The sequence below is a fragment of the Mesocricetus auratus genome, unplaced genomic scaffold, assembly GCF_017639785.1.
Source record: "Mesocricetus auratus isolate SY011 unplaced genomic scaffold, BCM_Maur_2.0 Super-Scaffold_100009, whole genome shotgun sequence".
NCBI lineage: Eukaryota > Metazoa > Chordata > Mammalia > Rodentia > Cricetidae > Mesocricetus > Mesocricetus auratus.
Window position 1 is genome coordinate 56412622 of NW_024429193.1, and position 15979 is coordinate 56428600.

The window sequence follows — 15979 nt, forward strand, 5'->3', positions numbered from 1 at the left end:
TAATGCGTATCCGATAATTAGGCACTCTCAATTTTCTAGACGTACACTGTCCTAAATATAGGGGACACAGGGTTTTGATCAGTGGTCTGTATGTGAGAATATATTCTCTAGGATTTTCTAGGCCTTCTAGGAACAGGTTACTGTCATATATAATCATGGTAGGCAGACATTTTAACTTAGGAGAGAAATGTATGTTGGGCACTATTTTAGGTTCTCATTGTATCGTTGATAGTCTCAGTCAGGAATGCATAATGAGAAATACAGCTGTATGATGAGCTAACTGAGAGTATGAGCTTTGAAAACAAACTGTTATAGTTCAAATTCCAGCACCACTGATGGTGGGATGGTTGCTTTTATGACGTTTGTTTGCTACTTGCCCTTACAGTCGAACAACATCCCCTGCACAGTTGCTCATTGATGTAGAGTGTTTCAGTTGTGCAATGTGTGATTCTTTGAAGGCAGAGGTCATGAACAAATTTTTATCACTTGCTGCAGAGGGCCATAGAGAAATAGGACAAGGATCTATAGCTTCCCATTCCCATAGATAAAAGAGGCATAAAAATCTAACAGGAGACATGTGACATTAATCACATTTATCTTTGAGTAGTATAAAAAATTCATGAGCTAGTCCACATTGTAATGCACTACAGAGGCTAACACAGGGGTTCAAGATAAAAGCCAGCCTGGGTTATACAGCAAGACTGTCTCAATAGCAACAACAACAAAAATTAATTATTTAAATAAATAAATGAAAGAAAAGAGAAAGAACAAAAAAATCGAATCCATGATCTGAACCTCACTTCAAAAGTTAATATTCTGTTCTAACACTATTTCATACACACACTCACACATACACACACACTCTTCAGAAAAGTGTATACTTTCCACTACTCTACACAATGATTTTAGATTGGGGACAATGTGCTCACCCATCCATTCATCTATCTGCCTACCTACCTTCTTACCTGAATACCTACCCACCCACCTACTATCTAACAAGTATTTGAAAGTTAGAAATTGCCACACATTTTTCTACAAGTTGTTCAGGACTCTAACGGTTTAGACAGTTTTGTGTGCAGCAGTAGTTTGTCATACCGTTCCATTGATGGGATCTGTTGCCTGGAAGGATAAAAATGGTTTCAAGTCTTCAATTTTCTCTAGTCCTTTGGTGCCAATCCGATTTCCATCAGGTGTTGTTGTAAACCAGGTGCCAGTGTGGGAATCCACAGCAGTTACTGTTTGAGCTACCCCTGAGAGAACATCCTGGGTTTCATTCTTATGTGGCATTGATGTTTGATTTTTGTGACCTTTTCCTGTGGGCATTCAAGGACAATTATACAGAGCAACATAATTAAAAGGCTTTCACAAATTGATCATTAATCCTGATACAGCATAAACCTAGACACTGACATAGAAAAACCAAAGCAATAGTCATCAATTATATTACTTTTCAACAGAGAAAGTTAGCTAAATTGTCATCTCCTTCCCCCAGAAAGACACACATACATGCAACTCTCTGTTTGAGGAACAAAAGTGATTCTGTTTATTTCTGTACAGTTTTAGCCTTCCTTATTTATCCCTGAATCCTAGATTGTGCAGTCTATATTCCACATTTTTTCAATTAGAACACTGAAATATTTTTATTTCTTTTTGTCAATTTCATACATACATATAACGTATTTTGGCCACATTCATCCCTCTTACCCTCTTTTATTACTTTCTCAATACATATAGATTCTTCATTCTTCCCAACATGCTCCTGTATTACTTGCATCTCTATTTTTCCTAAGTTACCAACTAGGTTTAATTAGGGTTTCTTACATGCCCATGGGTGTGGGATCATTCACTGGAACATGGACACTAGTGGCAATACCTCAAGAAGAATGATGCTCTCTCCCCAAGTGCCCATTACTTGCCAATAGCTGCTTCAGTCTTTAAATCTTGATAGTCATCTAGTGACTGTGAAGCTGTTGCATTGTGATACATTCTACATTTCCTTATTGACTCGTGGACTGGCCATCCTTATGGATGTCTATTTGCTCTTTGTTATCTCATCTCATTTGAAGAAGTTTCCATTCAATTCCTTAGCCAATTTTTATTTTTATTAAGTTACTAATATTTTGAAAATGATAAATTCTATTGCTTCTTAGGAAACAAATTCAAAAGGGACTATGGGTGTCAAAATTTATGTGCTCATTTGCCTGGGGCATGGAGTACCCAGACATTTGTGTATTCTAGGGTATTTCTATGGTAACTTTAAAGTAGAGAGTCACATTCAAGCACTTAGGCCAACAATATGGACTCCCCACTGTTGGAGTAGGCCCTATCTAGTTGGGTAAAGAACTTAAAACAATTATTCTCTGCCGAGGAAGAGAATTCCTATGGCCATATGCCCTGTCTTTGGACTTGAGCTGGACAGCTGGCCCTTCCTACTGCTTTTTTTCATGTGCAGATGTTAATTTTTTTCTTTTATCATTTTTATTTTAATTTTAAACAGCTTGTTTTACATGTCAATCCCAGTTCCCGCTCCCTCCCCTCCTCCCTCACTCCCCTTCCCCCCCATCCTCCCACCCTATTGCCAATTCCTTCCACAGAGGGGATATCTAGAGTCTGTCATTTCACTCAGGGTAGGGTCCAGGCACTCCCCTAAGAGTCCAGGCTGAGAGAGCATCCCTCTTTGCGCTATGGGCACACGATGACTGTTTGTATTCCAGGGATAGACACTGATCCACTGTTCAGGGCCCCATAGGTTGCCCAGGCCTTCTCACTGACACTCACATTTGGGGGGTCCAGATCAGTCTCATGCTGGCCTCCCCGCTGTCGGTCTGGGGTCCAAGGGTTCTCCCCTGTTCAGATCAGCTGTCTCTGCTGGTTTTGTCAGCCCATTCTTTGCCAATTTGCTCATCACTCCTCTCTCTCTGTCACTGGGTTCCTCGGGTTCAGTTCAGTGCTTAATTGTGTGTTTGCCTCTGCTTCCATCAATCACTGGATGAAGGCTCCCGGATGGTTATAGACATCAAGTTCATTATCAGGAATGGGCATTCGAGGTGGTCTCTCTACTATTGCTTAGCTTGCCAATTGGTGTTATCCCTTTAGATCACTAGAGGTCACTCTGGTGCCTGATCTGTCTTCTAACCTATGATTCCCTCTTCCCCCTATTGTACCCCCACCCACTCAACTTCCTGTTCCCCCATGACCTACTTTCTCTTCCTCTTCTCCCCCTCTCTTCTTCCCAGCTCCCACTCCCCCCCAGCCCTCGCCGTGTTCCCCATCCATTCAGAGGATCTTGTCTCAATCCTCTTCTCTTGGGTACTATGCATATATGCATATGTTTTAGGTTCTTTCCTGTTTCCCAGACTCTCTATCAGTGGAAGTGCAGACTGGCACTATCCTGATCCATGTCTAAAATCCATATATGAGTGAGTACATACCATGTTTGTCTTTTTGTGACTGGGTTATCTCACTCAGGACGGTTTCTTCCAGTGCTATCCATTTACCTGTGAATTTCAAGATTCCATTGTTTTTTTCTGCTGAGTAATACTCCATTGTGTAAATGAACCACATTTTCTCTATCCACTCTTCAGTTGAGGGGCATCTAGGTTGCTTCCAGGTTCTGGCTATTACAAATAATGCTGCTATGAACATAGTGGAGCAGATGCCCTTGTTGTATGAATTTGCCTCCTTTGGATATATGCCTAAGAGTGGAATTGCTGGGTCTTGTGGTAGATTGATTCCCATTTTTCTGAGGAATCTCCATACTGATTTCCAAAGAGGCTGTACGAGTTGGCACTCCCACCAGCAGTAGAGTAGTGTTCCCCTCTCTCCACATCCTCTCCAGCATAAATTGTCTTTGGTGTTTTTGATTTTAGCCATTCTGACAGGAGTAAGATGGTATCTCAGAGTTGTTTTGATTTGCATTTCCCTGATGGCTAAGGATGTTGAGCACTTTCTTAAGTGTCTCTTGGCCATTTTAGCCTCCTCTATTGAGAATTCTCTATTTAGTTCTGTACCCTACCTTTTAATTGGATCCTTTGGTGTTTTGGAGACTTGTTTCTTGAGTTCTTTGTAAATTTTGGAGATTAGACCTCTGTCAGATGTAGGGTTAGTGAATATCTTTTCCCATTCTGTGGCCTGCCTTTTTGTCTTGTTGACTGTGTCCTTTGCCTTACAGAAGCTTTTTAGTTTCAGGAGGTCCCATTTGTTAATTGTCGATCTCAGTGTCTGTGCCACTGGTGTTGTGTTTAGGAAGTGGTCTCCTGTACCAACTCGTTGAAGAGTATCTCCCACTTTCTCTTCTAAATGTTCCACTTTTTGATGCCTCACATTCCTCCTGCACATCAAATCTAGCCCTTACTGCCTTTTAGACTTTTAATCTCCTTCATCTTGTCTGTTCTGATGGGAAACCCTCATTAGCCAGGCATATTCTTGGCTTCTCATTAGCAGGAATGACTTTGTACATTTGAATCACTATGTTAACAACCATCAGATCCATGCTCCCATTTCCACCCCCCTCTTCAACATATGGGGGCAGGAACATAGATATCCTCATGGGACTCCGTAACCAATGTCATTGTGGTGATATCTTTCTTGTTCAAATAAAGCCTGTCTGAAGGTCAGAGAATGGATCTTGCCACTAACCATAGAGGTCTGGAGGTCTGTACAGACAGACAGGAAGTGAGATTGCTGGGCAGAAACAGAACATAAGTAGGGAGAAACAGGAACTAGCTCTATTGTCTGCTGAGACGCTAAGGAGATAAGGTGTGGCTTGCTCCTTCTTCTCTCTGATCTCAACATTTTCCTCTATATCTGACTCTGTGTTTTTATTAATCATAGCAAATAAGAACTCATTTTACATGTCTCAATTCTCTATCCTGGGAGATTTTCACTGTTCTAAGAAAACTCATAAATTCAACTTTCTGGCATCATTAGGTCTCAATGATAAGATAAACACAGACTTAGAAATATATTACAAGCAGAGAGTGAAGGATTGTTAATTCTAGGAAGAATTACTAGACCCAGAACACAAAATGTTCATGCATGGGAGTACAAATCTCAGTTCAGTGTACAGGGACTCAGTGAATGCACAGAAGTAAAGGAGAGACATTGAGTGAGCTCAGCCCTCCTATTGCCCCAGGATTTGTTTGTAATTTGTTAACACTTCTGGAAAATCATCAGAGAGGAACATGGTGCCAGCTGCAGAACCTGCACGGACCTCCCACAGGGGGCAAATCCTTGGTGCCCGGCTTTCTCTGCTTCCACTGTCTCCTCTTACCTCTCTTTCCCCATCTTGTTCTCTTATTTTCTTATCAGCAGCAGTGGAAATGTCTTGCCAACATGAGAATACAAGAAAGACAATGGAATCGGGGTGGGGTGGGGTAGTGATGACAGCATGGTATGTGCAGACACTCTTGAGAAATTTATTAGTCAGGGAATAAATTTTGCATGAGAGGAGAGACTGGAGAGGGAGGCATAGGTCCAGTAAAGTGTATCTTTATGGCACGTTACAGACCTTGGAATTTCCTACAGAAAACACTTAGGAGGGATTGTGACATTGTCAAAAGATAATTTAGGCGCTTTTGGCAGGAGTAAGGAAAATTAGTCATAAAGAAAATATGAGCAATAGTCAGAAGATATTAGAGAAGTAGAGATTACAGATAGCAATAGATATAAATAAACACAATGTTGGTGCCAACTGAGATGGGAGAATTCAGGTGTGAAAGGATGAGGATGAATATGACAGATGGATGAATACAAAGAAAGGATTCTGCAATCTTAAACAATTGCTGTCTTCCTTTACTAAGTGCACAGATAGATAAAGCGAAGAAGACCGGGCAATGACCAGGCATAAGGAATAGGTTCAGTTTGTGTACCTTTTCCCAGCAACATCACCAACTAGACACTAAGAATTCCACAGTAAGTAACCAAAACTGCCAGAAAATAGTTACTAGATGGAAGTGTCTCTGAACTGATAACTGGATGATAAAGTCAGCGCAAGCCAAGGACCGAGCAAAGTCAGGGACCCAAGGCAGTAAAGCTCGTCCTGAAGACGGCTTTGCTCTGTGAGTCCTTTTCAAACTGGGGTGACACAGGGCTAAGGAAAGAATGCATGTCAGAGCTTGTTCAAGCTGGTGCGGGGGTAGCAGCAATAGTCTGTATTGCATTGGGAGTTACTTGAACAACCCTGACCATGAACTCTGATGGAGGTTTCTCATGCCTGGGACTGGTTTTGTTTCTTTGTTTTTTGTTGATTTTTTTTTTTTTAGATAGTGTATTGCTCTTACAGGGAGCATTGTCATCCCAAGTGGTATAACTTCATATAAACACACAGTATACTATTTTAGGTAAATATAAAGTAATCTGATTCCCCATGCCTTTATCAATCGTCCTTGATGTTATTTGTCCACTCTCCCTCCTCTGTCCTCTGTATTGTCCTCCTCCCTGTTTTTCTCATTTCCATGTTTATATTTCCTGTTCTTTCTCCAGTTCTCTTACTTTCCTGGTTTCTGTTACTCCAGGTTAAATACTCATATCTGAAGATTTGCAGCTAGGAACTCTAGAAAATGGAGAACATGTGGTGTGTCTTTTCCTGTGTCTGGGTTATCTCACTCAATATTGTCTAGTTCTACCAATTTACCTGTACATGTTATGCAGGTAAGTCCCTATTGTTTAAGGCACAGACCATGGAAGATCTGAGCGGGATAGAATCACAAAGCCCCCTTCGTGCACTCCAGCTTGTGTATTATCAGAAAGCATTATGTGAGCTGCCAAGGGAGGGAAGCGGTCAATAGTCCTGTCCAGCTGCATTATCTATGAACTACAACAATGACCAACATAGTGAGAGATACCTAAGAGTGCAGTAGTGACATTCTTATCTTGGTGGTAACTAACAGCTGTGTAGTTGGATGTAATTCTTACTCAATAGGAGGAAAATCATGCCAGATACTTCTGCCTACCCAATTACGAGGGGCTAGTGAGGTCATGGATCTTAGAACCTACTGCCACCACTTTACTAAACCAATATAGTTCCTAATAACATTCTAAGACGTACTAACATACCCACAAATAAGTATAGCTTTCACCCATATTAAATAATCTCTTTATAGCAAAGAGATCATTACAGAAAAATACAAGAGGTCACAACACAGTGGTCAATAGATGGTGAGGAGTCCAGTCCCAATGAGTACATCTACAACACAACTCATGCACTTAACTCACAGAAAACAATGTGGAAGAGTAGGTAGAAAGACTGTAAGAGACAGAAGACCAAAAAGTCTGCTATAAAGGACAGGCAAGCTACACTCATGATACCTCAGCCATATGGCCGCCTGGACAAGAGCTGAACCATAATAACAGCAATAGAAAGGCTATCTAGGAAGGGGGAAACATGATGAAGCCCAACCGCCAGATGAAGAACTAGATGGCAACTAATGACTGCTGTGAGGGGGAAAACAGTCTTCTTCTCCAGGGTTGAGCATTCTAATTGATTGTCCAATACCAACTGGTCAGTCCTGAAATCATATATGTAATATATATATATATGTATATATATGCTACACTGGACGGACTCAGCAGGTTGTATTTATATATTTATACATTTACATATATGTGTCAACAATAATAAAAAAAATAGACACCATAAATTTGCGAAGGCTGTGGGGGACAAGGGGTTGAAAGGGAGAAAGGGAGAAAGGGAAGGGGAAGTGATGTAATTATATTTTAATTTAATAAAAACATAGAATTAGTATTAGAAATAAAATAAGGAAAATATATGTGGAAAAATCTAACAGCTGAAATTTAAACAAATTAATGTGAGTTTTGTTTTTTGTTTTGATTTTTCAAGGCAAGGCTTCTCTATGTAGCCCTGTCTGTCCTGGAACTCATTTTGTAAACAAGACTGGCCTCAAAGCCTCTGCCTTCCAAGTGCTGGGAATAAAGGCATGAGCTACCTGGCATAATTTTATTTATTTATGTATTATTTTAGGTATGGGTGCTCTGTCTGCATGTTTACCTGCCCGCCAGAAGAGGGCACCAGATCTCATTACAGATGGTTGTGAGTCACCATATGGTTTCTGGGAACTGAACTCAGGATCTCTGGAAGAGCAGCCAGTGCTCTTAACTCCTGAGCTATCTCTCCAGCTCTATAATGTGAGGTTTTAATAGAAGATATAGTATACTTTAGAATGTAACTAAAAGATAAAAGATAGACTGGAACCAATAATTTAGACTGAAGCTGAGTCTTCCAGTCCTCATTGCCCCAGAAGCAATGAAAAAGAGGTCAAAAACCTCCAAAACATTTTTATGAGAATTACAAAGAGAAGAGGAAAAAGAAATGGGTGGGAACAGTATTTGATGATATTATTGTTGAGACATTTTCAGCATCAGTGGGAGATACTTATCTACATATTCAAAGTACCTAATGCATTCCCACTTGTATGAATAAACAGAAACTCACACATAGTCAAATCGCATTTGAATTATTATGTAAAAATGGAGACTGATGGGAAGACAGATGACCTTTAGAGCAATAGGAATTAGACTAACATCCATATTTAAAGTGAGTGTGGAAGAGGTCAATGTATGTCAGTCTAGAATTCCACACTCGGTGAAACTGTCATTTGAGACTAGGACAGTATAAAGAGATTTTCAGGAAATGTCTGTTCTATGATAATGAGCTAAAATCTCTGAAAACAAAAACTTTCAAGTTTTACTTTGACAACATCCACCCATGTGCTGCCCATAAGAGACACATTTAAACACATGCCACAGAAAGAGGAACACGAGTGGAAAAGTAGTGTTGGTGAAGTATCACAGACCAGTGGATGACAGAGGCACAGCAGTCTAGGCAAAGGGGCATTGGGGAGGGAACCCCCAAAATTCAAATAGAAAGCAGGTCTGTCAAATGGTGGCAAGTAAAAGTCACCACAAAGATGAAATAATTCTAAAGTTGTATTCAAAGTTATGTTATCAAACTCTTTGAAAGAAAATTTGGCAGAACCGTTAAAGAGACAACTTTCACTCGCAAATAATGCAAGAAGACAAGGAACACATAGCTGAGCGGGTGCTGCCCTCCTCTCAATAAATGCAAACACTGCTGAATAAATTGGAGGGGGTGGTTAAAAGCGTGCAAGGACATAAGTTAAGGGCTGAGATTGTATCTACAAGCAAGGCTAGCTGCCTGTTCTGTGTCGTCTGTGAGGTAATGACACCTCATAGTTCTAAGCACCTAAAAGTATCTCATGATACGTGGAAACAATATTGAAATCAAATTTTAGTATTCATAAATAGTTTTTATTGGGATGCAACAGACTCAAGGCTTATTGAATTGTGTATTATCAAAAAGTACTTTCATGCTCCACCAGCTTCGCTGAGTAATCATGACAGAGAACACATGGCCTGCCAAGTCTGTAAGATTTACCATCTTGCCCTTTACTAAACTCAGGGATATCTGGAAAGCACAACTAGCAAGTCTTATGTAATACATATAAAGAGAACACTGTACCAAATAACTACATGATGTATGCTGTTTTCATAGATTTGAATTATTGGTCATATGTAGGGTTATAAATTATATTTCAGCAATTAAGAATCAGTGATTAAAATAAACTATGAACACTATAGACATTTGAAAACAATACAGAGAACCCTGTCTCATAAAACCAAAAAAAAGAAGAAAGAAAAGAAATGTAGAGACTTACATCAAAACTTTCAAAGCAATTTTTACAATGGACAAGATAGATAATGTTAAAACTAAAATTAATACTTTTGTGGAAGTTTCTATAACTAAACTCAATGCTATTGAATATTCAACCTCACTATTAATTAAGTAGTAACAAGATTCACTAATTAGTTATCAATTGGAATGACACTTAAAAATGATATTTGGGAGTGCCTGGGGACTGCTACAGAGCCTCCCCTCATGGAGGGAAGCAGGCACCCCAGATTCCTGGTCTTCTCTTCCACCAAGGAGACCAGGGGACCAGATAAACCAGGCCCTGTATCTGGGCCTGCCTTTCATTGCCTGGGGACTGCCTGGGGACTGCCACAGAGCCTCTCCTCCCAGCAGGAGCCTATGCACCCCAGATTCCCGGTCTTCTCCACCCAGGAGACCAGAAATAGGACAAGGAAGAGGAGAAATACAAGAGTATTGGACTTGCTTGCACCCACCAAAAAGGAACTCTGGTCCCCTAATGACCAGACGAGTAAGGGGCTTTGTGTGCACTCACTAGAAGAAGGGATGAGAAAGAGACAATACAAAAACACACTCATTAACAGAAAAACAAATATGACACTGCCGGATTCTAGACACTCCCCACCAGCAAGACTCCAACATTCCAATGCAAATGAAGCAGAAGAGAATGACCTTAAAAACAACTTCATGAAAATGATAGAGGCCCTAAAAGAGGATATAGGAAAATCCCTCAAAGAAATGGAAGAAAAAACAAACCAAAAAAAAATACAAGAAATAGAAGAAAAAACAAACCAAAAAAATGCAACAAATGGACAAAGAGACAAAGCAAAAATTGCAAGAAACAATTCAAACAGTGCAAGGGTTGAAAACCGAAATGGAGACAATAAAAAAAAATCTGAAGGAAGGCTAGAAATAGAAAAGGTAGGCAAATGGTCAGGTACTCCAGATGCAAGCATAACCAACAGAATACAAGAGATGGAAGAGAGAATCTCAGGTGTTGAAGATACACTAGGAGAAATTGATTTGTCAACCAAAGAAAACCTTAAGTCCAACAAATCCCTAACACAGAACATCCAGGAAATATGGGACACCATGAAAAGACCAAACCTAATAATAATAGGTATAGAAAAAGGTGAAGACAGCATGGGACTGATCTGGACCCCCCAAATGTGAGTGTCAGCGAGAAGGCCTGGGAAACCTATGGGGCCCTGAGCTGTGGATCAGTGTCTATCCCTGGTATACAAACAGTCTTTGTGTGCCTATAGCACAAAGAGGGATGCTCTCTCAGCCTGGACTCTTAGGGGAGTGCCTGGACCCTACCCTGAGTAAAATGACAGACTCTAGATATCCCCTATGTGGAAGGATTTGGCAATAGGGTGGGAGGGTGGGGGGGAAGGGGAGTGCGGGAGGAGGGGAGGGAGAGGGAACTGGGATTGACATGTAAAACAAGCTATTTAAAATTAAAATAAAAACGATAAAAAAAGAAAAAGGTGAAGAAAACCACCTCAAAGGGGCAAAAAATATATTCAACAAAATCATAGAAGAAAACTTTCCCAACCTTAAGAAAGACCTGCCAATGAAGGTACAAGAAGCTTACAGAACACCAAATAGAGTAGACCACAAAAAAGTCTCCTCACCAAATAATAATCAAGACCCCAAATATACAGAATAAAGAAAGAATATTAAGAGCACCAAAGGAAAAAGCCCAAGTAACATATAAAGGCAAACCTATCAGAATTACACCTGACTTCTCCATGGAAACTCTGAAAGCCAGAAGGTCCTGGATAGATATTCTACCAACACTAAGAGACCATGGATGCCAGACCAGACTACTATACACAGCAAACCTTTCAATCACTATAGATGGAGAAAACAAGATATTCCATGAAAGACTAGATTCAAGCAATACGTATCCACTAACCCAGCCCTACAGAAAGTTCTGGAAGGAAAACTCCAACCCAAGGAAGTTAACTACAACCAGAAAAACATAGGCATTAGATAATCCCACCTTACCAACTGCCAAAAGAAAAAGGGTGGAATTCCACAAATAATTCCACCACCAACAACCATTCCAAATCAAAGAAGAATGAGCAATCAATGATCATTAATATCCCTCAATATTAATGGTCTTAACTCTCCCATAAAAAGACACAGGCTAACAGAATGGATTCAAAGACAGAACCCATTCTTCTGCTGCATACAAGAAGCACACCTCAGCCTCAAAGACAGACATTACCTCAGAGATAAAGGTTAAAAAAAAGATTTTCCAATCAAATGGACCCAAGAAGCAAGTGGGGGTATGTAGGAGGAAGTCTGTATGCCGCCATTAAACATGTGACTTACTAGAGGTGCATACAGATGAGGTAATAAAAGGGCGGTTTACCACACTGCTAACCACACCCACTTTAGGCAGGACTAAAGACGTATACGTACGTAGGCGGAACTACGTCACTAGCTAGGCCCACTTTTGGGCATGGCTAGGGGTCGTTACGGGGGGAAGGCATAAAAGACAGCACACAGGAAGTCTCGCTCTCTTTTCCCGGAGTTCGGCTTCTGGTTCAGCAGCGGAAAACTACTTGGCTCATCTGGGTTACTTGTTTGGTATCTTGTGAGTAATTTCTACAATAAATACTTAGTTTTACTTTCAGTAAGTGTGTGTTGCTTATCGTTACAGTGTCATTTGGAGCAACAGTTTGGTGTCGGAAGCGGGATTGGAATCCGGATCCAGGCGCCCAGAAAAGCGGCTTCTCTCGGCCGGACCAGGCACACATGTACTCTCCTTTCGCTAAGTTCCTCACCACTTCGCTCGGCAAGGCACGATTCCTGCCGCCAGGAACCAGCACCTTCTACCTGCTGGTAAGGTTAGGCGGTATTCCAAGATTTCTCTCGCGGCCACGTGCTGTTTTACTGGCGGCCTGCTGACTTCGGCCACTGCTCTTTCGCTGGCAGCCTGTTGATTTCGGCCTGAATTACTCCACTGGTAACAAACGTAACTGCTTTATACAATGTCAACAGCTAACATTATGATGCAGGATGTTAAGAATTTTCTTGTTTTTTGTATGGATGGGATTTTAGAAAGGGTTGAGGACCTACCTGAAAGGTACTTCCTACCCACGATGGTGATTATTAGTTTCATAATCAATATAATTTTGCTAAAGAAATGGCTCAAAAATAGGACTAAACTTATACAGGTCATACAGGCATCGCAGGATAGTTTTGAAATCTTAATACAAAGGATTCAGGAAATGCAAAATTCATTGCAGGAGAGTAAGAAAGGGTTGGTAGAAAATATTCAGGATATTAAAAATGATAATGTAGGTCTGACAAACAGGTTAAAAGAGACGGAACACAAAATTGAATTACTTTCAGGAAAAATGTGTTCCACAGATAGAATTGAAAAATTGGAACATAATGTTGAAACATTTAACAAAAAACACTGTTCCATGTTTGATGATTTCACTAGCAAATTACAAAGACTGGAACATAAAATTGAAATGCTAACAGAAGAGAATTGTTCCATGTCTGAGAGCAATGATAAACTAACTGATAGAATATCATTTGTGGAAGGCAGTATACATGCTATTGAGGTACTTTCTAAGGATGAGAATATTAAAAATTTGGAATCATGCGTAAATGATGAATGTAAAAAAAATGAAAGATTCCATGACGTCCTTAGAAAATTATTTATCCCAAGAACTTCAAGAGCTCAGAGAAACAATGATGAATAGACTGCAGGATTTAGAAGAGGTTCAATCTGATACTTCAGAATCATAAATACAGGCAACAGGTCAGGACAGGTGTTTCCCAACACTTCTCAAATGCCGGAAAGATCTCCCTAAGGTTGCTATGCATTCACCTATGGTTTTACCAGTATCTGTAACAGAAAAACCAGCAACGAAAAAACAATCAAATGGTCCCATTGCTTATCACTGGGAACCTATACAGATGAAGGATCTAAAGGGCATCAAGGAGGCCATTGTTTGTATGGTCTTCATTCTCCCTTTGTCAGAGAGCTCCTAACCTCATGGGCTACTGTAAATAAAGTAACCCCAAAAGACTGGGCCCAATTAGCCTCCGCAGTGCTCGAAAATTCTTGTCAAATTCAATGGAGAGCTTTATGGAGGCAAGAAGCAAAAGCTATAGAGATTCAGGAATTAAAGAATGGTTATGAGGTACCCCAAGACAAGATTCTTGGGGAGGGTCCTTACGCTGACACGCAGGTTCAATCTGCATATGACGAGCACGTGTTGTCTTTGTGCTGTGCAGCTGCTTTAAATGCCTTGGATAAGGTTTGTGAAACAGGAGAGATAATGCAACCCTATACCAAGGTATTACAGGGCCCAAGGGAAAGGTTCACTGAATTTTTAGAGAGATTATCCAGAGCAGTAGAAGTACAGGTAGCGAATCCAGAATCCAGGTGTCTCCTTATAGAATCTTTGGCGTATGAGAACGCGAATCCTCAATGCAGGCAGGTAATTTGGCCATTAAAAATAAGATCAGCGCCATTGGAGGAATGGGTCCTACGTACAGCAAACCTGGAATGTAAAAGTCAGGATATAGGAGCTTGGGTAGGTGAAGCTATTTCTACAGGCTTGAGGAGGCACCAGGATGCCAAATACCCTACCTGTGATGATATAGAGGCCTGGGTAGGGAAGGCAATCTCAAAGAATTTAAATAGGCATAAAGATGCAACATGCTTTAACTGTGGTAGAATAGGACATCTTAGTAGGAACTGTAGACAACACATTCCTAGAAATAATGCTTTTACCAGGAATGCATCAAACAGAAGGCCTCAGCCTCCTGGTCTCTGCAGGAGGTGTGGGAAGGGGAGGCATTGGACTGATGAATGCTGGTCCACAATAGATAGACAAGGTAGATCTTTAAAGCTGGGAAACGGGGTTCAGGGGCTCAATCGAGCCCCCCAAAAGAAAGATTATCCAGTCATTCCCAGTGACAGTGGAGGACAGCCTCTCCCAGGACAATTAGAAGATCCACTGCCCATTGTAAATAATACGGCACTGGATAATACATTAACTCCAGAGGATGAATCAATTACATCAGGAGGAAATACAAAACATATATTTTGGCAAACTTCTATACAATATCATAGACCCAAGCTATCAGTTAAGGTAAATAATAGGGTGATTAATGGCATTTTGGACACCAGAAGTGACGTCACTATCATTAATCAGTAGTCCTGGCCCCCCACCCCTCTTGGGTTTTAAAAGAGGTTAATGTTCAATTCTTAGGGATTGGAACCCTATCTGAAGTTAAACAGAGTGTCAGATGGATTGACTTTATTGGGCCAGAAGGACAGAGAGGAAGGTTAAAGCCATATGTTGCAGATATTGCTATAAATCTCTGGGGTCGTGATCTACTCCAGCAATGGAATACGCAGATTAACATTCCTCCTGTATCAGCTAGGAATTATAGACAAGATCTTAGTGGTAGAAAGAATATAGTAAGGCAGTACAGAAAACAGATGCCAAATGTACAGTCTGTATAGAAGCAAGATGCTAGTGCCAAACCTACGGAGCAACCAAAAGCTCTACCCTTAAAATGGCTGACAGATGAACCTGTCTGGGTGGGTCAATGGCCTATGACATCTGAGAAGTTAGAGGCTTTGGAGAAGTTAGTTCAGGAACAGCTAGATGCTGGACATACTGAGGAATCAGCTAGTGCATGGAATTCACCTGTTTTTGTTGTCAAGAAGAAGTCTGGTAAGTGAAGAATGGTTACTGATCTTAGAGCCATCAACAAGGTAATTCAGCCTATGGGGTCTCTACAACCTGGGATTCCTAAGGATTGGCCAATTATAGTTATAGACTTAAAAGATTGCTTCTTCACCATACCATTACAAGAAAACGACAGAGAAAAGTTTGCCTTCACGGTACCTACCTATATTAATTCCCGTCCGGTACAGATATTCCGGTGGAAAGTACTACCTCAAGGTATGTTAAACAGTCCAACTTTGTGTCAATATTTTGTGAATAAACCTCTAGAAATAATTCGTAAAAAATTTCCACATTCGTTAATATATCATTATATGGATGACATATTACTATCTGATTCAAATAAGGATACTTTGGAAAAGATGTTTGAAGCAGTAAAGGAAATTTTGCCTCGTTGGGGATTACAAATTGCCCCAGAAAAAATACAAAGAGGAGATTCTATTAACAATTTAGGTTATAAAATAGATGCTCAGAAAATTAGACCGCAGAAAGTACAGATCAGAATAGATCGTTACCGGACTCTTAATGATCTTCAAAAACTATTAGGAGAAATCTCTCA

The 15979-nt window shown here is 40.4% G+C and overlaps 1 protein-coding gene across 1 annotated transcript in view; it reads right to left on the bottom strand.

The window, feature by feature from the left end:
- Positions 1-15979, bottom strand: part of Spag17 (sperm associated antigen 17) — a 236679-nt gene that overhangs the window by 55963 nt on the left and 164737 nt on the right. Inside the window, exon 29 of the mRNA XM_005076661.4 lies at positions 1096-1313. Coding sequence (XP_005076718.1) covers positions 1096-1313 — 218 coding nt within the window. The remainder of the gene's footprint in view (positions 1-1095; positions 1314-15979) is intronic.